The 23,336-nt window shown below is 44.9% G+C and overlaps 4 protein-coding genes across 4 annotated transcripts; 1 reads left to right on the forward strand and 3 right to left on the reverse strand.

The window, feature by feature from the left end:
* Positions 1–115: 115 nt before the first annotated feature.
* LOC310859984 (large ribosomal subunit protein mL49-like) lies at positions 116–604 on the reverse strand (the record flags this gene model as incomplete). The annotated part of the gene is made up of 1 exon (XM_083766748.1): positions 116–604. The coding sequence occupies one exon, from the start codon at positions 602–604 to the stop codon at positions 116–118; it is 489 nt and encodes a 162-aa protein (XP_083622874.1).
* Positions 605–5,773: 5,169 nt separating this feature from the next.
* Positions 5,774–6,676, forward strand: LOC310859748 (NADH-cytochrome b5 reductase 3-like; the record flags this gene model as incomplete). Its single annotated transcript, XM_083766451.1, has 1 exon — positions 5,774–6,676. The coding sequence occupies one exon, from the start codon at positions 5,774–5,776 to the stop codon at positions 6,674–6,676; it is 903 nt and encodes a 300-aa protein (XP_083622577.1).
* A 12,451-nt stretch (positions 6,677–19,127) lies between these two features.
* On the reverse strand, positions 19,128–20,576 carry LOC310859985 (phenylalanine--tRNA ligase, mitochondrial-like; the record flags this gene model as incomplete). The annotated part of the gene is made up of 1 exon (XM_083766749.1): positions 19,128–20,576. The coding sequence occupies one exon, from the start codon at positions 20,574–20,576 to the stop codon at positions 19,128–19,130; it is 1,449 nt and encodes a 482-aa protein (XP_083622875.1).
* Positions 20,577–20,901: 325 nt separating this feature from the next.
* LOC310859986 (mitochondrial ribosome-associated GTPase 2-like) lies at positions 20,902–22,131 on the reverse strand (the record flags this gene model as incomplete). The annotated part of the gene is made up of 1 exon (XM_083766750.1): positions 20,902–22,131. One exon carries the CDS (start codon positions 22,129–22,131, stop codon positions 20,902–20,904), a length of 1,230 nt encoding a protein of 409 aa, XP_083622876.1.
* Positions 22,132–23,336: the final 1,205 nt, after the last annotated feature.

Below are 23,336 nucleotides of genomic sequence, written 5' to 3' on the forward strand. Positions count from 1 at the left end.
GTCTCTTTTAGTATGCTGTGTACAAGGTAATCTTTAATTTTTTTGTATTTGTTTGGAGGCCATCTGTTCTATCAGAAGAACTGTACAACTGGATCGGTTCCTCCACAAATCATCATCAAAATCCCTTTTTCGATAGCCAGGCCTTCAACTCTGAATCAAAATGGCCCTTGACGCGGACAGTCATGGTCACCTCGTTGACTTGTGTCGGTAAATCTCTGCCGGTGACTTCATTCAAGTACTCCTTGATGTCCTTCTCCAGGGCCCATATGTCCCCTTCCACCTTCCGCACGAGGGTCGTCTTGCGGCTGCCGTTGGTGACATCGGTGTAGACGGGAATGTTGTGCATCCGAGAGCGACGGATCATGTAAGGCAGGTCTGGAGGTGACTTGGACGGAGGGACCCAACCGGACGGGGAAGGGCCGTGGTGTTTTGGAGGGGCGGGGACCCGTGATCGCGGGATTAGTCGTTCCACAAATGCATACTCCTCCGTAGACTCCTCTATCTTCACGTTCGTCTTGCTTTCTGCGCTAGATGAACCCAGTAGTCGTCTACCCAGCGTCCGCGTGTGCAGCTTGAAAGCATTCGTGAACATCCTGCGTAACATTGCGATTGTGGTGTGAAGGAGTGTAGAGCTATGCCGCTGTTTGGAACAGTAATTCACCTCTCCAGGTGCCGCCTGGAAGGGCCTGTAGAAGGTCCACCAACACAAATGTAGACATGCAGAGGAGAACTAGAGACTCACTGTCCTGTACTTCCCCCGAAGAGAATCAGTCACGTTGCTACTCCAAGGTCCCTGCTCCACGAGTGTGATTCCGTTTCCCCCTCCAGCTCTGGTCACGATGGCTCAGCCACCATAGAGTATATGGAGTTCTCGTCACAGCTATGCCCACATACGGTGCAGTGCATGTCATCTAATCTGTGTCAGTATGATGTCAGACACAAATTTCACAATTCTTTGTTAGGTATGCAAAATGACAACTGGGCGGCAGTGGCTCAGGGGGTAGAGTGGCTGGATGGTAACCGCAAGGATGCCAGTTCGAACCGGGCTCCCCCAGAGTTAGTGTCGAAGTGTCCTTGAGCAAGACACTGAACCCCTAATTGCTCCTGATGTGCTGGTTGGTGCCTTGCATGGTTTCCTTCCGCCATCGGTGTATGAATGTGTGTATGAATGGGTGAATGTAATGCACAATCTATGTAAAGCGCCTTGGATAAAGGCACTATATAAATACACCATTTACCATTTATATCTGTAATGTTTATGTAGAAGCCATCCGCACTGATTTGTATGTCTATTTATTGTTATTATTATTACACTTGTTGTAGTTATTATTTGGCATTATTGGGCATTGGTTTGATGGGTTGTGTCACTGTTTGGACACCAAGGGCACGCCTCCCCAGGCCTAATTGATTGATTGAGAGAGCATATGTAGGCATGATGGGGAGCGGCATGCACCTGGTGGACAAACCAGTTTTACCAGATAGACAGACAGACAGACAGACAACACAGAAGAGACAAATGCTTGTAATGTACCATCACTGCACTTTAAAGGAAAGTAAATACAAACTACAATGACATTGAACCTGTGGACAATCTACTTCTTATATCTGCGTACATCCATAATCCCTAGGTGCATCAGTGGGTTTGTTGGCTATAAGGTTGAAATGTTTGGAACCAACAAAGAGCCACAACAGTTTATGTTGTACTATTACAAAAAAACGCTCTAAAATAAAGGGATTTAAGACCATAAAAAGCCGGGCTGTTGCATTTCACTCTTTCAGTCACTGAAGTGTACTAGTCCACTAGTAGTCTAGTACTTTCTCAAATGTGTCATTTAAATGGACCCTTGGTTCCATTTGACCACTCAAAGTAAAGGGGTCTTTCTTTGCAAATAAAACATTTGAGAAAGTACTAGACTACATTGGACACTCAAGAGTTACAGACCGATTATGGTCATTCAGGAATATCCATGTATTTCTGGTAATATTATTGTCCACTCATTTTGTATGTCCGTGGCAAAAATGGAATGTTGACAAAAATGTTCTCCACAAGCCAACATGACGATGAACCCTAATAGCTATAGCTCTTCACTGTGTTTGGTTGTAGGATTCTACTTTTTCTACTTTCAGATACCTTGTTTCTTTCAGAGAACACCAGAAGGTTTGTATCAGAATATCAATTCAAGGTGACAAATACTACCACCAGTGTATGACAGCAATGGGAAATTGTGAGCTGTCAGTTAATGACCATCTATAGGCCTATATATAATCATTGATATATTGCCAACTTTTCCAAGGCCCTAAATCAGGGATATTCAATTGGCGGCCTCAATTTCTTTTTATATATATATATATAATTAAATTCATGTAAATGTATTTTCGTTATTATGTTAACAGAATTAAGTAGGTACATTTATCAATTATCATTCAATAGAATTAAGCCAGGGCATCTTTGAACCGGAATTGAATTTATTGTATTGGGTCATTCCACACATTCCCCGGAAGACGTGTGCAGAGCGGCCCGATGCAACTCGATTGTTTACCTGTTTTGCACAAAATGAGTGGAGAGAAACGGCGGAAAGTTGTTGCTGATGAAAATCGTCTATTCAACCCGAAATGGACAGACGACTACATATTTATTTTACCAACGCACGCCAATGCCAAACCTGTATGTTTATTATGTCAAAGAACCGTTGCAGTCTGCAAAGTTGATAACATTAGGCGACATTTTGGCGTGCATGCTGCTAAATTCAATGCAGAATACCCACCTGCGAGCGCAACTAGACGTAGTAAAATAGAAACACTAAAAAAGTCTTACGAGTCATCCACCCGTACCATTACAACCGCTGCTACAGCCCAAGAAAGGGCAACTGCTGCTTCACTACGAGTGATGTTTTCTTTGGCTAAAAAAAGAAAACCATTCCTGGATGCCGAGATGGTGAAGGAGGGTGCCATTGAGATGGTTACAGAACTTTTTGCAGAAGAGAAAATCAAAGAAGAAATACTTAATCGTATGAAGCAAGTTCCACTCTCTGACACAACGGGAGGTCGAAGGGTGGAGGTACTGTTTGAGGACTGTTTTTCTACATTACTTGCTGAACTTAAATCGACAGATTTCATATCACTGGCAATGGATGAATCCACTGACGCGACAGATACCGCACAGCTCTCGCTGTTTGTGAGGTATTTTAATGGTGACATTTTCAAAGAGGAGTTGTTGTGCCTCTTACCGCTGACAGCCCACACTACTGGTGATGTAATGTACACTGCAGTAAAGGCTTTTTTTGAAGAGCATGGCTTGGATCTAGGTAAGAATCTTACCTAGATCCAAGCCATGCTCGTTGGATAAGCGTGATGCAAAGCCCCGTTGTTTTCCAACCATAGATGGGCAGCCATCAGTAACCAGGAGGTTAATCTTACCGTAAGACTGGCCATTTACCTGTTAACCATGTTTGGATCCACGTACATATGCGAGTCTGGATTTTCAACCATGAACATGATAAAAAATCAGTACCGCAATCGACTCACGGATGAGCATCTCAATCACTGCATGCAGCTTGCTTTGACCTCCCACCAACCTGTATTCAACAAGCTGGCAATGTCTCGGAAATGTCACTTCTCACACTGAATTGTCACGTCAGGTACATCTATTTTTTTTTTTTTTTTTTTTTTGGCAATGAGTGATGAACAGCGGGAATAATTGATCATCACAACAAGACACTGTTTGCACTACTTCAGTTCAGAAGGCAGCTTCTAATTTTATTTGAAAGAAAATTGCATTGTATGCATGGGAATTGGGAAATACAATGCATATTTGTCAATATGTTTGATGGTAGCTGTTTCATTTGTTTGTAATGATGCATTGAACCAATGCTATTTGCACCTTGTTAATTAATGTTAATCTGTTCGATAGATATTTTGCACTAGGGTAGTTTTTATTTTATTTATTTATTTTGAAGTTTTGGAGTGTGCATGCTTGTCAATGTTTGTTAGCCTCCTTTGCAAAGACAACTTTCTTTACATTTAAGACAGGCTTCTAGGATTGCCTTTGCTTATTCCCAGGCCTGTATTCGTATTGTTAATAATAATAATTATTATTATTGCGTTTTGTATTGCACATACTTATTGTCAAACTCATCTGTTGATAGAGAAGACTGAGAGGACATTGCAATTTAGACGGATTTCTATAGGCCCAATTGGGGCCAATTCTGACCTCATTTGCTTATAAGCCAGGAATCAGTGTTTGGGACTGTAGCCTGCATTCATTTTGTCTTTTTTGATTGATTGAAATATTTATTTTAACAGTTTGCAGAATTACAGTACAGTTCAAGCACAAACTCAATACAAAGACTGCTAAATGTGAGTGAATTAAGCATTACACTTGTTTACAAGAGGGTCCACCTTGTTCAATTCATCAAAAAATTGTCTATTGTAGAGAAAGAGGACTTTGCATTTCAAATGGACTTCTATTCCTCCACTAATTTCAATGTCATTGTTTTGCTACCCAACGTTTTGATATAATGCACAAATGTTATAATAAAGAAGTCATGGTTAATATGTTCATGTTTGCTTATTTTACAACAGCACACTGGCTACTATGGATTGAAATGCTTGTTCTCCATACTTAATATAATAATCAAATAACGAAATATTGGTTGAAAAGTGGTGCATTTTATTGTGTGTTTTAAAGTAGGTCAATATAAAATTCATTATGCTACTTTATTAGCATTTATTTTAAAATGTTCAGATGAGGTTTCACCTTAAGAAACATTCTCCTAAATCTGGAGACAATAAAATAAATAATAATGTGGTATGTAAACTAGACATATACAATCATGCTCATTACTATTGAAATTTATTGAATTGAAATTTATTGAAAAGATTTCCAGCACAGGATGAAATCCTCTACGCCAGACTCACAACAGACATAAATACATATTAAAATTCACAAGTACTTACATAAATACATTCGTATTTTTCTTTTTCTTTTTTACACTTTAAAACAAACCAAGTTCATGACTAAAGATCTTATCTTATCTTATGTATGCATACTGTGTATAAAGTGGCCAGTAGAGCGCACGCGCATGCATGCACGCACACCAGAGAGGACTACAGTACAGCATTTCTTCTCAGATCTACAAGCTCACAACGTGTTGCCGTGCACACCACATAACAAAGTGGCGCTCAACAACTACAGTACAGTACATTACAGTACAGTACTACTGTAAAGTACAGTACTATTGTTAATGCAATCTGTCGGTGAGCACATATAACACAGTTGAAACACAATAATGAGACAGACACAATTCAGAGTTTCAGAGTATTGGAATAGAATGTATTCGAATACGGACGACACTATGAAGTACAGTACAGACTGTACACTGCAGGGAGTGTGCTTGCCTTTACGAGGCCCTGGGCTGCCCTGGGCATGGAGGGATTTGAGCCAGCTGTTCTCCAGAACAGGGCAAAGAATATCTACGACCAATAACTCATCTGAACCAATTGACATTGCTGATGTCACGCCAGTGACATCAGCAATGTTGTGAGAAATGATGATTCACAATGATGTGAGAAAACGTCACGTTACTTTAGAGCCACATTACTCTGGCATAGTGATTTTAAACGTCAAACAACAGCGACTTTCTCGTGGTTCAGTGGTATTCAAATACTTGAACCCTGCTCCCCTCCATGTGTTCACTGTACAGTAGGTCTATAGCTTGCTTTTTGTCACACCAATAAACAAACGGACCCCACAGGTTCTGATTCTGAAGCAAAGATGCTGTCTTACATCGTTGGTCTGATCCGGGGTGGCTTTGACTCCATCCTCAGCCTCATGTCTGGGCTGCTCTTCCCCAAGAAGAGGCCTGCAGCCCTCACGTTAGAGGACCCAGACGTTAAGGTTGCACTGCGGATGATAGACAAACGGGCTGTCAGCCATGACACGAGGAGATTCCGTTTTGCTCTGCCGTCTCCAGAGCACGTCCTTGGACTGCCCGTCGGGCAGCACATTTATCTGTCCGCCAAAATAGACGGGAAGCTGCTCGCTCGGCCGTACACGCCCGTGTCCGGCGTCGGCGACAGAGGCTACGTGGATCTGGTGGTGAAGATTTACTTCAAGGACGTCCATCCCAGGTACCCAGAAGGTGGGAAGATGAGTCAGTATATGGAGAGCCTCAAGATCAATGACACGGTCGACTTCAGAGGGCCCGGTGGCCCGATCGTCTACAAGGGCCACGGTACGTTTGCTATCCAAAAGGACAGGAAGTCACCAGCTGTGATGAAGAAAGCCACACGATTGGGCTTGATCGCTGGAGGTACGGGTATCACTCCCATGCTGCAGATCATCACAGCGGTGGCGAAGGATCCTCGGGACACCACTGTGTGTCACCTCCTCTTTGCCAACCAGACCGAGAAAGACATCTTGCTTCGACCGGAGTTGGAGGAGATTGCGGCCGCCAACCCTGACCGCTTTAAGCTGTGGTTCACCGTGGACCGGGCACCCGAGGACTGGGAATACAGCCAAGGCTTTATCAGTGACGAGATGGTGAGGGACCACCTGCCTCCACCCAGCGACGCCACCCTCATCCTCTTGTGTGGCCCTCCTCCTATGATCCAGTTTGCCTGCAACCCCAATCTGGATAAAGTTGGCCACTCTAACAGCCAGAGGTTCAGCTTCTAGAGGCTTCAGCAGCGATATATTGTTTCTGAGGGGCACTAGCCCATCCCTATGCCCAGCTTTTGGTGTCTGTGGAAACGCAAACATTGAAGCCAAAAGTGAGGGGGAAAAAAATCACACCTGTGTGAAGTGAGGGGCACTAATATATTAAAGTCTAACTCATGTTGATTAGGTGACAAGATGACGTAAATGTTCCCTTCATTGTCAATGGTGTTTTAAAAACAAACATTGGACTAATTTCTCTTCATTGTCAATGGTGTTTTAAAAACAAACATTGGACTAATTTCTCTTCATTGTCAATGGACAATGGTCAATATATATATATATATATATATATTTGAGGGGCACTAGCTTATGCCCAGCTTTGTGTGTTTGTGTGAACACAAACATTTGCTTGTGATTGGCTGATCACCCCATAGAAATGATTTGATTGGTTGAGCAAAGTACATATTGAAGATAAAGGTGTATAGTATATACATATATATGATAAATATATACAAAAAACCCATAACAGTTTTTCCCCAATGTTTCAGGCAGAGCATACCCTGTGATTCAAAATCACGTCCAAATGCAAAGTAAAATGCTATAACATTAAATTATTGTGTGATCTGCAGTCCTCTCATATCAATCTGAGCTGCGTTGCCTCATACGGCACAGCAATAGTTTATGTGACTATAAAATAAACTACTATTATTATTAACTTAGAGTCTCTTCAGATAGGAGCCTTGTAATTTGCCCCAACCATTCGTGGGGTTTTCATGACATCTTTATAGAGGGATCTGTGGTATGAGCTGTCCATGATAGTTTTGTTTTTTAATTCCCAATAGTTTGACTTCTGAAACTGCATTGCTTTGTTCCCCATAAAGTTATACAAAAATAAAGTAAATGTGATTAAACATGTGTCAAAGAATTTATCTGTGTGTGTGTGTGTGTGTGTGTGTGTGTGTGTGCGTGCCTGTGTGTGTGCGCGTGCCTGTGTGTGTGTGTGGGGAGCTCGGGACCACTTTGAACCCCCTCAAGAACCACTGGTGGTCCCCGGACCACTGGTTGAAAGCCACTGACATAGCACCCCCCCGCCCATGGGAACAGTGGAACACACACTTTCTCGCAGAAGGTTTGATACATTTTGGATACAATGTCTCTATTTGATCCCCCCTCACCCCCCCCCCCCCCCATGGGAACTCAACATTTAACTCACTCACTCACTGCAAAATTGGGTTAAAAATTTTAAAAGCAAAAGTCCTGAATTCAAAAGTAAAAGTACAACAGTATTGGTAACAAAATGTAATTTAAAGTACCAAAAGTATAAAGTACTCATTGTGCAGAATGTCCCATTTCAACTTTTTAAATGTATACAAATCTTTTGAAAATAGCAGATCTACAAGCTATTTTCAAGTGACCGAAATGTATACACCACTGTCTGCAGCGACATCAGACAAACAAAATGTGAGGGGCGATCTTATCATTGGACATCATCATAACGTAACATGTCAATTTTCTCAGACACATATGACGTAAATTCTCCATTCATGGGACAATAATGTGTGTGTAGGATGGAAATCTACACTAATAGCTGAATATAGCAGGGGCTTGTGCCCCTCAACAGTAACTATCCCTGACTAATACTGAATTGTCCTTTTACCCATGATTTACCCAGCATAGAACAATACTGCATATTTTCTGAGTGCAGTACTTTCATCCGACGGAGCATTGGTCCGAACGACAACCTACCTCAAACCCTCACCCTAACCCTAACCTCCTCGGGGGCAGACACCTAAACCTAACCGCAACCCTCTCCCGACCCCCAGCGCACCTCGGACCATTGCTCCGTCGGATCAATGCTCCGTCGGATAATAGTATGCCTCCCATATTTTCTTACTGTCCATTGTACATTCATGTAGTTCAGAACATTCAAAATCACATCCAAATACAAAGTAAAATACAATAACCATTCTCTTTGTAATCCATGTCCAAAATACATTCCAAAAGAAACACAATTTCACATCTGTGTCACTCCTATTTGCATTACCACTTCCCAAATCCGTTTCCGGGCGAATACTGTGAAAAGGGTATCTCTACGAAAGACAAAGAAGACACTGTCAGACACTTGCCAAAAATAATTCATTTATTAGGTCGACATTGCGGTCGCTTAGACCTTCATCAGGACAGACAATGTGCTGGTGAATACTGTGACTTGCCTTTTCTAAAGATACAATAAGCATCACTTCAGGACTCACGGCCAAGCTACACCAGGCAATTTTTGCGCGCGTGCGTATGCGTTTACTGCGCGCGTTTACTGTGCGCGTACAGTGCGTTTGGATAGGACCAATATATGTCAATGATACCAGCTACACCAGACGCACGGATACCGCGGGCCATCCTACGCGTGCTCTAAAAATAGGATCGGTTCTAATCTTTGTACGTGCGTATGCCCCATACGCGCGTATATTGCCTCCAAATAGAGTATTTTTACTTTGGGGTCCTCTTGTAATCAATTCAAAATGCCCTAAAATATTTTGGACCCCAATGGAAACAAGCCACAGGCTTTTAAATACTCTTCGTAGACCTTGCATTGAAAACTGTGTTTTTTTCTGCAAGCTAATAATAAAATCAATATATTTCTTCAGGAACCGTTTGGACACCTCTTGGGTCCTAGTACCATTCTAAAGTTGATGTCACGTTGTTGCTCGCTAGTCGCTACTCTGCAGCTATGCCGGGGAAATGCAAGGGGTGTATGACTTTCATCCGACGGAGCATTGGTCCGAACGACAACCTACCTCCTCCCTCACCCTAACCCTAACCTCCCCCGGGGCAGACACCTAAACCTAACCGCAACCCTCTCCCGACCCGCAGCGCACCTCGGAGCATTGCTCCTTCGGAGCATAAAAATATAAAATAAAATGCACTGTAGCATTATACTTGGTGTATGCAATAGGCCTAGGATTATTTATTATTATTCTGTCATTTGATCTCATCGCCTACATGAACAACAATGACCAACAACCTGTCCATTGAACTGTACACAAGTGAAATTATATTATCACCACAAACTTGTTTGTGACAAGCACACCTTTATTAACTTTCTGTTAATTTGAGTGCACTCATTTCATTAAACATAAACTAAATATGTTGCATTTCTAACAATTTACAACATTATTTACAACTATTTACAAATTGTCATTGATTAGAATGACAGTCAGGCCGGGTGAAAAAAATATCACACCCATGTGAAGTGCACAGATTCTCATCTCCAATACAGCAGTGGTTCCAAAGTGAGGTCCAGCTACCGTCAGGGGTCCTTAGTAGAGGGAGTTCCAGGTAAATGATAGTTTGGAACCAAATGGACCCTTCCCCAAATTTTCCACAATGGCCTGTAGCGCAACCTTGAGGCTGATTTTTGCAAGACACATTTATTTATATTACTCATACAGATTTTATACATCACGCAAATAGTTACACACTATCTCTACAGTCATGTGATCAATACGGACATGTCTGCTTCACAATATCACAATCGCTATAATCCTTGTGGAGACCTGTGCACCGAGGGGCACTTTATCTAGTTTGCTTTTTACTTTGAACCTTGTTCACCCCAATGTAGTCATATGTCAATTAATTAGTTCCAAATTCCTTCCTTCCAATTATTTCCAATGGCTGCCTAGTATTCCTGGCTCGCCATTCTCTCCTGCCATGGCACACTGCCCTCTGCAGAGTTAAAGTAGAGACAGAAATCGTCCCTAACTTCTAATGCCTCTCTTGAATTTCTATTCCCTACACTAATGTTGGTGGCTTGTTGGAGTGCCAATCCTCTCTCCTCCACCTCCCTCATGAAGGCTCAGATCTCACGGGGGCGGGTGAGATAGTTGTGGAGGAGGCATGCAGCAAGGATGACCTGATCTACGTTGTTAGGCTTCATGTGTATTTTGGTGTGTAATACTCTCCCCCTCACCGCAAGTATGCCAAAGGCACACTCCACCACCATACGTGCCCGAGACAACCTGTAGTTGCATATTCTCTTCTGGCGGTCTATATTTTTTTCGGGATACGGCTTCATTAGGTACGGTTTCAGGGGAAAGGCTGCATCGCCCACAATCACGTATGGCATAGGCCTTGGCATAGGCCTATCTACAAACCCTGGCAAAGGGGCATCAGCAGGAACATGCAGTGTTGCTGCCTGCATCCCCATCCCAAGTGGAGAATTCTTGAAGATGCCGCCATCACTTCCTTTTCCATAATCTCCTACTTGGACATAGCTGAAACGGTAGTCAGCATCGACAAGGGCCTGCAAAACAATGGAGAATGTTTTTTTATAATAAATAAAAAAAACATGCTTCGAGAATTATGGGGTGCATGAATGTGGACATGCTTCCCATCTAATGCACCAATACAGTGTGGGAAGTTCCAGCGCTGTTCAAATCTTTCTGCCATCTGCAGCCATGTGTCTTCTGTAGGTGTAGGCATATGTGTTGGCATCATCCTTTTGACACAGGCTTGACATGTTTGGTGGACACAGTTTGCCACGGTTAGCCTGCCCAGGCGGTAGTCGAATGCCAGACTTGCAAAGTCGTGTCCAGTTGCCAAGAATCTGTAAAGAATGAGATAGAAATAAGCACAGTCAAGTGTTAATTTGAAACGGCATGTTTTTTCATTTCTAATTTAAATTCCCCTTTCTAATTCACAGAAAAGCAATGTAGAGACAGGTGGAAGTCAATATGGGACGCCTTTGTCAGGTACAAGAACCTGCCCACGCCCAGTGGATCAGGTGCTGCAGAGAAAGGAACCCCACCAAAATGGTACAAAGAACTACATTTTCTGACTTCAAATACGAAGAGCAGAAAGTAAGTACATCACAAAAAGGCTATATGTGGCTATATTTTAACCACTCGTGAGAGTGAGAGAGAGAGAGAGAGAGAGAGAGAGAGAGAGAGAGAGAGAGGGAGGGAGAGAGACTATAAAGCAGTGGTTTTGAACGTTTACAGTACAGTCTTTATACTGTAATAATTTATATATAATATAATATATAATTACTATAATATAATATAAATACTATAATATAATAATATTTGTTTGGATCAAGTTAACGTACCAAGCTAAATGATGGAGAGTTGGTAACCAAATGGACCCTTATTAGAGCTTTAACTCTTGCGAGTATAAAATGAAACCAAATGGACCAAGAGTTAAATTATTGTTAAACATCTGCATTACTTAATTTACAAAAATGCTAAAAATAGTTTGAGGGCAGGGCCTAGCTCCTGGACAATAAGTTCTCGAAATGCTGTAGCCATGTGGTTTTTAATGCTTTTGCCAGATGTGCACAGCCCACTTGTTTTGATATCCTTTTTGTGTGCATTGTAACATTGTGAATTATTTGTTTATTTTATATTACAGATCCATAAATAGTCTGAGCAGCCACCCATCAGTTCAGCAAAGTCCAGAACAGGAAGTTCATGACGAAATCCAGGAAGATAAAAGCGAGGCAGAGGAAGTTTCATTGACCTGGGAATCAATTCCTTTTTACCCTGACCATACATCTACAACTCCAGCAGAGGAAGTTGATATGGAATCACTCCATTCCCTATCAGCGTCCTCTGCTGGGATACGAGTTTCCCCACATGGAAGCAGGTCAGAACATACATCCAACACCCCAACTCCTATCCCAGCTGAAGAAGATGACGGCCTGAGCCTAGAGATGTTTTCACAGAACAAATCAAAGAAGTCAAAGTCAGTCCGCTCAACAAGGCCAGAACAGGCCAACAGCAGCCCCTCAACAAGGCCAGAACAGAACAGGCCAAGGCCAGTGGATCCCACCTCCACCACTCATATCCCAGCGGCGGCAGATGCTGGCCCAGAGTACAGCCTCTTTGTAACCAAACCAAACCAAACCAAACCAAAAAGAAGAGGTTACGGTCAACTGGGTCAGTCTTCTCACACTCTGGTATTGACCAGGTTGAGGAGAGATTGCTGTCTATACTTGACACACCAGACTACACCAGCTGACCCAAAACCACATATCCCAAAAGAAGAAGACGAGATGTATTACTACGCCATGAGTATAGTCCCTGCTCTAACTGGCCTGAGCAAAAAAGAAAGAAGGGAGGCTTGTGCGGGAATTGACAGATTGCTTGCAGAGTTGCAAGATGGGCCAGTGCCAGGTATGTCACAATTATGTTTAATTAATAATGATCATAATTGTTTACATGTTGAAAACCTTTTTCTAAAAGTAGTAAAAATAACATATCTACAAGCTTGCGATGTGCCACAATGTGACACGTTGCGAGCTTGTAAATCGACGATTTCCACTTTTACTCTTTATTTGATAAGGTATTAAATATGTGAGAAATGTACCTGTATATAAAGAAATGTGTCATATCTGCCATGTGCAACTTCAAAGGCTTTTAGAAACAATGTTCAATGACAAAACCCTATTGGCCTGAATATAACACTAGGCCTACGCTTTTTCCAATGGAATTATCCTAAAAAAACGGGGTTGTATCATAATCAGGGACTAGACTATGACTTGAAAAATGGGGGTTGTCTTATAATCAGAGTCGTCTTACATTCGGCACAATAGTAAATCGTTATTTGTAATTATTTGTGACAATTAATCCTGTTGTAAAATGTCATAATCGTTACAGTGCCAGGAAGAGCCACACAAAAAGGACCACGCCAAGATCAGGACAACCCATCAACCTGGCCAGGAAACATTCCTCACTCAAAACACCCTCAGCACCCCTCTGCCAGTCTTTACCCGAACCAACCTCAGCACCGCTCTGCCAGTCCTTACCCGAACCAACCTCAGCACCCCTCTGCCAGTCTTTACCCGAACCAACCTCAGCACCCCTCTGCCAGTCTTTACCCGAACCAACCTCAGCACCCCTCTGCCAGTCTTTACCCGAACCAACCTCAGCACCCCTCTGCCAGTCTTTACCCGAACCAACCTCAGCACCCCTCTGCCAGTCCTTACCCGAACCAACCTCAGCACCCCTCTGCCAGTCTTTACCCGAACCAACCTCAGCACCCCTCTGCCAGTCTTTACCCGAACCAACCTCAGCACCCCTCTGCCAGTCTTTACCCGAACCAACCTCAGCACCCCTCTGCCAGTCCTTACCCGAACCAACCTCAGCACCCCTCTGCCAGTCCTTACCCGAACCAACCTCAGCACCGCTCTGCAAGTCCTTACCCGAACCAACCTCAGCACCCCTCTGCCAGTCCTTACCCAAACCAACCTCAGCACCCCTCTGCCAGTCCTTACCCGAACCAACCTCAGCACCGCTCTGCAAGTCCTTACCCGAACCAACCTCAGCACCCCTCTGCCAGTCCTTACCCAAACCAACCTCAGCACCCCTCTGCCAGTCCTTACCCAAACCAACCTCAGCACCCCTCTGCCAGTCCTTACCCGAACCAACCTCAGCACCCCTCTGCCAGTCCTTACCCGAACCAACCTCAGCACCCCTCTGCCAGTCCTTACCCGAACCAACCTCAGCACCCCTCTGCCAGTCCTTACCCGAACCAACCTCAGCACCGCTCTGCAAGTCCTTACCCGAACCAACCTCAGCACCCCTCTGCCAGTCCTTACCCGAACCAACCTCAGCACCCCTCTGCCAGTCCTTACCCGAACCAACCTCAGCACCCCTCTGCCAGTCCTTACCCGAACCAACCTCAGCACCCCTCTGCCAGTCCTTACCCGAACCAACCTCAGCACCCCTCTGCAAGTCCTTACCCGAACCAACCTCAGCACCCCATTGCCAGTCCTTACCCGAACCAACCTCAGCACCGCTCTGCAAGTCCTTACCCGAACCAACCTCAGCACCCCTCTGCCAGTCCTTACCCAAATCACCCTCTACTGGCAGGCAATTTATTTTTGCCAACGGCTGATTCGGTCTGGTTTATTAACCAGGCTACCTCTACTGCCCCCTCAACCAGACCCTCAACCCCCCTCTGCATCGTACAATGTAGAATCCACCAATCTGCCACACATTCTAGGGAATGTGAGGCAGACAGGATATCCATATGAGTCACACCCCACTGTGACTCATATGGATATCCTGTCTGCCTCACAATCCCTATGAATGAATGAATGAATCCCTATGAATGAATGAATGAATGAATGAATGACGGAGAAGATGTAAAAGAAAAAACATGATACTGTGACTAGAAGTTCATATGCACTGTAATTGTTTACATTTCAAGTTCTTGCACAAGTTTGTTCTCAATTAAAACAACAATACAAATTATTTTCTATATTGATACATTTAATTCATCCATTAATAACGATATTGTTTTATTATATTTTTTTAATCTTTACCTCAATGCCACAGCAAGTTTTTGCTTAGGCGCTATGGAAGCCCTGTAATTTGTGCCAGGCCCCTGTAGGTCTTCTCCTACAATGGACAGTAGGTCCTCCATTTGGATTGGACTCATCCTGAAGTAGTTGTGGTTACAGAATTTTTTTTTTTTTTTTAAGAATCGACCAAACATTGTCATCTGTTGTGTAACAAGATATGCTAATTTTGCTATATGCACTATAGGACGAGGTAGGCCTACTACAGTTATTACCTTTATAGCTCTATGGTTATTACAGTTGCATGGTCAATATATGAAATGGATACGTTGCCTACATATATACTCACCCATTGATGCACAATGACAGCTGCCAAGATGAATTTGATGGAGATTTTTTGAATATTAATAGATGATTCTATTAAATACAACTTCCAGCTGACAGCATTGTCATGTCTTCCCGCACAAATCTGCCGCGCGTCTGACAGATCGATGTAGCCAGGGCATTTGGCTTACGCACGCACGGTCCGCGCGGTGTAGCTAGGCCGTCATACACACTGGATTTAACCTGCTCCGTTGTGGGAGGGTTTTACTACTTCAAGCAACTGAAAAGTCATGAGCCCACACATGAACAATAAATATGTTAAGTGTGAACAGTATAACAAAGCTTAATTATATCCTTTAGATAGCATTTGAAACAGACTTATATCATGTCATATAGACAGCACAATAATTGCATTGTATGTAGTCATAGCACTTCATAGTACAGTAGCCTATAGTATATATGCCTCTTGGCCAGATAGTGACGTATCACCTTCAAAATGATGGAATTTCTTTTTAAAGTCTTAAGACAAAAAATAGGCTCTAACAGACTCCAACCCAAGTCACCACTATACTTATCTGTTCTAATAATAGTCTCTGAAAACTATTGACACAGTGAATACGAAATAACACTAAAAAGGACAGGTCAATAGTATGTTGCAAGTGTACTTTTATTTTTTTTTACAATTATTCAACACATTAAAAAACGAGTAAATACAAGGAAACATTATACAACACTTGTATGTGGGTGTGCTTGTGTTTCTATAATGAAGCTCTTGTCATACTGTTCACACTAAACAGATGTATCTTTCATATGTGTGTGCTCATGACGTTTTTGGTTGCTTGAAATAGTAAAACTCTTTCCACACTGACCACAAGAATGACATTGAATATTGAGACGTGTTTACTTCAATCTGCAGCATAATGTTGGTGTGACATGTTCCACAAAGACAATACAGTATAACAACTGTATCATAAGACACAAACGTCCTGGGAATTATGTTGAATTCATAAATAGTACACTAACACCAACCTTTAAATATATAGATTGAACATAGCCCACTATACGTATATTATTATGCCCTGTAAAATGCACTTCAAATAAAGTTGCAATGTACACCATCTTCAACAGTTTAGCCATCTTAATAAACAATTGCTTAAAAACGTCCACAATATATCATGACGCTACACTTGGTTATGTGAATATACATGTGCTGATGTTTCTCGTCAATTACAATTTACAAGTTAGGCATTTAGCAGACACTCTTAATCCAGAGTGATTTACATTAAGCAAGAACAAAAAAAGCATGGGAATACATCACATAATAAAATGCATTTATCATGAAACATGCGTAAGCTAAGAACGTAACTAGAACATATCTATCTATATAATGACACTATACATATAAACTGTATGTATGTAGCCTATGTATGTATGTATGTATGTATGTATGTATTTGGTTAAAATGGGTAGGGTTTAAAAAAAGGCAAGAGTTTGCTCTGGTGCACTGGCCTAAAAGTGGGTCCTTAAAAACTGCTAAAATGTATGTATGTAGGTATGTGTGTGTATGTATTTTAAAAGGGGAGGCTTTTTTGTAAAAATCCTTGCCCGCAATACCTTCATATATTCAAAATGAGTCCAAAATAGGGTTACCAGTGAAGGGCAAACTGCCTATTCACTGGGGACTATGCAAGGCAGGGGCGTCCACCCCCCTGAGTCCAAGTTTAAGCTAGACCGCGTATGTATGTATGTATGTATGTATGTATGTATGTATGTATGTATGTATGCATGTATGCATGTATGTATGTATGTATGTATGTATGTATGTATGTATATATGTATGTATGTATGTATGTATATGTATGTATGTATGCATGCATGCATATGTATACGTTTGTATGTGTATGTCAGGGTAATAATGGTGGTCCCTTATTGGCTGTTGATGGCGACGCAACTAAGGTATGTTTCAACTTTGGTATAAGGTTAATAACGGGTCTAAAGCATTTTAGAACAGCAGTTGTAATAGACAATTAGTTAGTAGCAGTACTTGCACACAAGTAGGCCATGTATGGCCACATGGCCTACTTGTGTGCAAGGCACAAGTTGGCACCTCGACAGAGTGCATTTCTAGTTTGTTTAGTTATCACTGGTTGAAGAAATGTTATGCCATGTGGAGAACAGCTAGATCAAATCCCTCCATGCTCTAAAAACCAGCCCAGGGCCCCGTAAGGCAAGCACACTCCCTGCATTGTGCAAACATCCATGGTAGGAACATAAGGGACTTGACCAGTACCACCGTGTGGTCAACGCTGTTGTAATCTGATCGCCCATGGCTGTGTACTTGTGAGAGAACAGTGTACTTGATAATAATTAGGGATGCACCGAAAGGGAAATTCTTGGCCGAAACCGAATACCGAATATAGGAAACAGTTGGCCGAAAACCGAATAGCCGAATACAGCTTTGTTGTAAAGCTACCTGATTATGGCAAAAGACATGATTATGGATTTTCATAATCGATTCATCGGGCGATTATTTAAACGATTAATCGGATTATGGCACCTTTTTTGCAATTACCTTTAAAAAAAATGCTTAAAGTTATTGTAGGCATGTTGTAACTAACAATAAAGACAATAAAAATGAATACTCCTTCAAAATTAATATTTTACCCCCTTTTTAATACAATTTGATTTCATTGCCATTCCTTGTACTTGTAATGATACTGTAATCTGTAATGTTGACTGTGTATAGCTGACTGTCTTTCTTCCCATTTCTATCTCTGGGACCCCAATTTATTTTTATTTCTATTGTAATCAATGTAAATTTTGAGAGTGTATTTGGTTCCATTTTTGCACTCTGTTACAGACCGGCCCCACTTGGTTTACTTCCTAACTATCTATAATTTAGCTGGAACTCCCACTATGAGAACCACTGTCCTACACAGTGTGTGGGCACGCACACGCACGCACAAACACACACAATAGCATGCTAGCTGATAGGGGAAAACGTTCTTATTTAGCAGCCATATTAGCATGTTCTCTAGGCTCTAGTATCACATATTGCCAAAGTTAAACAGCACTGAACAACTGATCATTGTTAAGCAAAACGTTCACGGACGTTCTGCTTCTGCTTTTGCCCTGCCTGTGCCCACTTCAATGCTGCTGAGATTACACACAGGTGGAAAAAAATTGAGGAGCTAACGAGCAAGCTACTGCTAGTGTTCGTCGTAGCCTGCATGCAAACTCACAGATTCAGACATTGGGGAGCATTTTTTGTCATACGACAAAAGAATAGACAGTGGCGGTGCTCACAAATACCATGTTTTGGGATCTGTTGATGAGCTAGCAGATTTCGCGGAGCGCATCGCAGCCACAGCACAGAGCAACTTGACGCTGTGTGTGTGTGTGTGTGTGTGTGTGGGGGAGGGGGGAGACTGAAGTTGGGAGAGAGAGAGAGGCAGATGCGGAGCGCTCTGGTTACGTTCAAGACAATCGCGTGTTGTTTATACCGACCCGGTGTTTTGACTATTCGGTGATATATTTTCGGCCTATTTGAGCCGAAACCGAATAGGCCGAAAATACATTTTTTTACATTTTCGGCCGAATTTTTTCGGTGGCCGAATTTTCGGTGCATCCCTAATAATAATGTATTATGTACTGCCTGAACTGTAGCATACTTTATAGTTATCTACTGGAGACATCTCAGACAGCAAGGTCAGCTTGCTGCAGTAGCGGTTGTTATGTCTCAAGTGTTGTGTCACGTCATGCTCCTGACAGCCATGTCAACCATATCCTGACTGGCATGTGACATGTGCGTGTGCGTGTGTGCGTGCGCATGTTGGAGTGAGGTTGGGGTCAGTACCTCCCCTGCACTCCTAGCTGTGTCTCGGCCTGCCTCTCTATTTCCCGGTGAGCCGTGCGAACCTCCTCCTGGGTCAAAGTTCGTTCCATGTGGCGATACACCACGCGGAAACACAGGCTCCTCCAACCCGACCGGGGGTGCGTGAAGTCGTCGAGCAGCGTGACACTCTCCACCAGGTCTCCCCCCACCGTCCTGACCAGCTCGTAGAAGTCATTCGGACTGAAGCTGGCTCGCCCGCCCTCCCCCACCGCCGGCAGCCAGAATGAAATGTCGTTTTGCAGCGGCGGGTACTTGCTGAGAGGCCGAAAGCGGACGGGCTGGTGGATGTCGGACAGCACGAACTGTGCGAGGAAGCGTTCGTCACGACTCCAGAACAGCCGGATGTCGGGGATGCGGAACAGCGCCATGGCCAGGCGCTCCAGACCCAGCCCGAACGCCCAGCCCACCTTGTCAGACGCGCCCGCCGCGTCGAGCACCGTCTGCTCCATCACGCCGCACCCCAACACCTCCAGCCAGTCGCCGCCGAAACGCACCTCCAACTCGAAGGAGGGATGGGTGAAGGGAAAGTAGGACTCCGTCCATCTGACCTCCACCTCTTCCTCCTCTCCGAACAGGTGCGCGACCAGGCGCGTGAGGGTCTTCTTCAGGTCGTGTTCCGCCAGCTTCGCGGCCTCCAGCGTGTGAGCTTCCTGTTTGTGAGGGGTCCTGCAACCCCCAGACTCGAACAGCGACAGGTCCGCCCGCCGCCCGTTCTCCACCTCGTCGGAGAACAGCTGGCGGTCGGAGAACAGCCGGACTCCTTCCATCTGGTGGAACACGGGGTAGTGGCTGCCGTCGATCTCGTCCCGCCGGTAGACGTCGCCGGCCAACAGGAACGCGTCCAGCCCCGACCTCACCAGCTCCCCCTGGTGAGCCGACGTGTGAGCGCGCAGCATGGTGGACCTGTTGATGTAATAGTTGTCCCCTCGGTTCCGGCCGGGGTGATCGGCCGGGATCAGCAGACTGTCAAAGTTCTGCTCCACGCTGACCACGGGACTGAGGTTGTCGTGCGCGGAGAACAGAGGGCTGCCGTGGCGACCGACGTAGCAACCGTAGAAGTGTGCTTTGATTCGCTCCTTGACCAGCCAGAGGGGATGATGCGATTGGTTGTGGAGGTTCCGTCCCACCTTGGTCAGGATCTTCTCCGTCACGTTGGTGAAGTCGTCGCGGGGGTAGGCGTGGCCTAACACCGCCACCTGGTCGGTCGTGGGCGGCCGAGAGGCGGGGCCGGAGTCTGTGCTCTGAGGCCGACGACACGAGAAGAGGACGCGCTTGCACGGCAGCGCCGTTCTGCTATTGGCCGAGATAGTCGACGACGAGCGGCCGTGTGGCCAATGGCGGGACGTGGATTTTAGGAAGGGGAGGAGCAAACGGGAGGTCCTGCAGTGGATCGTAAATAACATTATTTGTATGTAAATAAGAGATACCCTACGGTTGTGAGGTTTGTGAAACAAGTATATATCTGAAACCCTGTATTTGTTGTAAGCTTTATGTAAGTTGTAAGCTAAGAGCCTTGACCATCCGGTCCTCATTGATTGATTGTTTGAAAGTACAGGGCATTTAATCTGTCCCACTACTGGACATGACAGGGTTGGTCCCATTGGAAACCTGAGGTTGTCAATAATCAAATGGTATTTCTATCTTTGGTCTAGCTCTAAATGTGAGTGCGACAGTCACACTCAGTTCTTGGGAGGTCCTATATGGAGGCCAAAAATCCAATTCCTACTATCAGTGTGTGTCCTGCGTTACACCCTGGATGTTGCCATCATACAACTCTCTAAGGTGGAGGATCAACTCATCTGTGTTGTGTCCCGTAAGCGCAGACACAGGAATAATCCTCTGGGGGACGACGCGACTCCTGAGTGTCTCCAGTTGAGCGCGGGCCTCGGGCAGGTCCATCTTGTTGGCTACGATGGCGTGCGGCCGCTCAGACAGACCACGCTCGTACTGCTCCAGTTCGTAGCGCAGGTGCCGGAGCTGGGTCCAGGGCTCCGGGGCGGACAGGTCCAGGACGAAGAGCAGGAAACGACAGCGCTCGATGTGCTTCAGGAAGGAGATGCCCAGGCCACGGTTCAGATGGGCACCGCGGATTATGCCCGGGATGTCCGCCACCGCCACCTGTTCGTGATCCCTGTACTCGACCATCCCCACGTGGGGATTGAGGGTTGTGAAGGGGTACGCAGCGACCGCGGGTCTGGCGTTGGAGATGGCCCTCAGCAGCGACGACTTCCCCGCATTGGGAAAGCCGACCAGTCCGGCGTGGGCTATGGTGCGCAGCTCCAGCTGGAGGGCTCTCTCCTGGCCCAGCGCTCCCGGCGTGGCCGCCGTCGGAGCGCGGTTTTCGTTGGACAGAAAGAAGCGGTTCCCCTTCCCTCCGGCCCCTCCGAACACGGCCACAAACTCCTGGCCGTGATCAGAGAGGTCCGCTGCGACCTTTCCCTGTTCCTTCACCACCGTGCCGAGCGGCACATAAAGGAAGGTGGGCTGGCCGTTGCGACCGTAGCAGTTCTTGCGGCCCCCCGGTTGGCCACTTTCTCCGCTGTACACTGGAGCGATCTGCGCCAGGGATTTGACAGCACGGTCCACTTTGATGACGATGTTGCCTCCGTCGCCTCCGTCACCTCCGTCGGGACCGCCCCACTCTTTACGAGGCTCGCTGTGGAAGGTGCAAGCCCCCTTCCCGCCGGACCCCGCGCGCAGCTTCACATTGCGGTAGTCGACAAAGTAACGGCTCAGATTCTTTTCAGACAGTTCTTTCTTTCTCTGGGTTGCTCTGGCTTTGTCACACTGCGCACAGGTGGTGGTGACATTTCTAATGTTACCAGGAGCTGCAGCCGCTGATGGCCACCTCACAGCTACGGAACATCTGGACGCAAACAACGCCGATCTGTTCCTAACGTACGTGCGTGTGTGAAACAACATGGTGAGGTTCAGCAGGAAGGTGCTGCTATTTGACATCGTATAAAAGCATTCTGCTAATAGCCTACACTTTATGTCACCTCAATCAGTGCCTTCCCCAGATATACAATGCTAGTAGCAAGCTATACTAGCCAGGATTCTTCAAAGTCATGCCATTTAAACGTCATGCCGCATAATTACTAGGGAGTCAAGCTATATGTGTGGAAATCGCTCTGGATTAAGAACGTCTGCCAAATGCCTAAATTGTAAATTGCGACGTCCGACTCAAGCACGCACGTACGTACGCACGCATGCACGTCAGCTGTGGCGATGTCGGTTTCTGCATATTTTCTATGACGTCAGCCTCGGGTGACCAAAGTCGAGCCAGGCCTTCTCCTTGCATGGGGACAATGGAACGATGGCACGTTCCATCGTCAGGAACAAGGGGGCGTCCGAAATCCTCATACAAGGATAAGGCCTGGCGTACCATCTATGATGTCAGTCTCGGGTGACCTAACTCGATGCCAATGCCAATGGCAGGCAATGCCTGTTATATTATTATCTCAGGTATCTCAGACCCCATGGTTGTATGGCTGTACAGACTGTAAATAAGTTAAGACCCTACGATTGTGCCGTTTGTAAAACAAGCTTCTAAATATCTGAAACCCCTTACTTTTTCTATTTTTTCTCCATTGCTCCGTAAAGCACTTTGAGCTGCATTTCATGTCATGAAAGGTGCTATACAAATAAAGTTTTATTATTCTGGGTGCCTGCCTTCTAGAAACACAGGTTGAAATCTGCAACACAATCGTCATAATCAATATGCGAAACTTTGACCTCTATGGCCGGCCGCACGGTTTACCAAAGCACCGCAATGTATACATCGAAATGTGCGGCTCGGCCGGGAATGGTGTGCTTGTGTTTTTCTTTCCGATTCGTGTTACCGTGACGACGTAATTCGCAATAAACGACGCCAAAAATCCCCATTCAAAGTCAATGGGGAAACGCGGATAGAACAGAAAACGACACGTTACTTTGGAGCCACGTTGCTCTGGCATACTGTTACGTAGAAACACGATTTCAATGTCAAACAGCACACGAGGCCATCGACTTTGTCGCGGTTCAGACGGAATTCGAATACGTTGCACGGTTTGCCCGCTATCGCAGTTCAAAGTGTGTGTGGTCTGAGCAATAATCTCGACTCAGATTGTCGCACGCCCAGAGAGAGACCGGGTCAGAGGGAGAAGCCACTGTGAAGACTGTAG

The sequence above is a fragment of the Protomyctophum parallelum genome (assembly GCF_964188405.1).
Source record: "Protomyctophum parallelum genome assembly, chromosome: 6".
Classification (NCBI taxonomy): domain Eukaryota; kingdom Metazoa; phylum Chordata; class Actinopteri; order Myctophiformes; family Myctophidae; genus Protomyctophum; species Protomyctophum parallelum.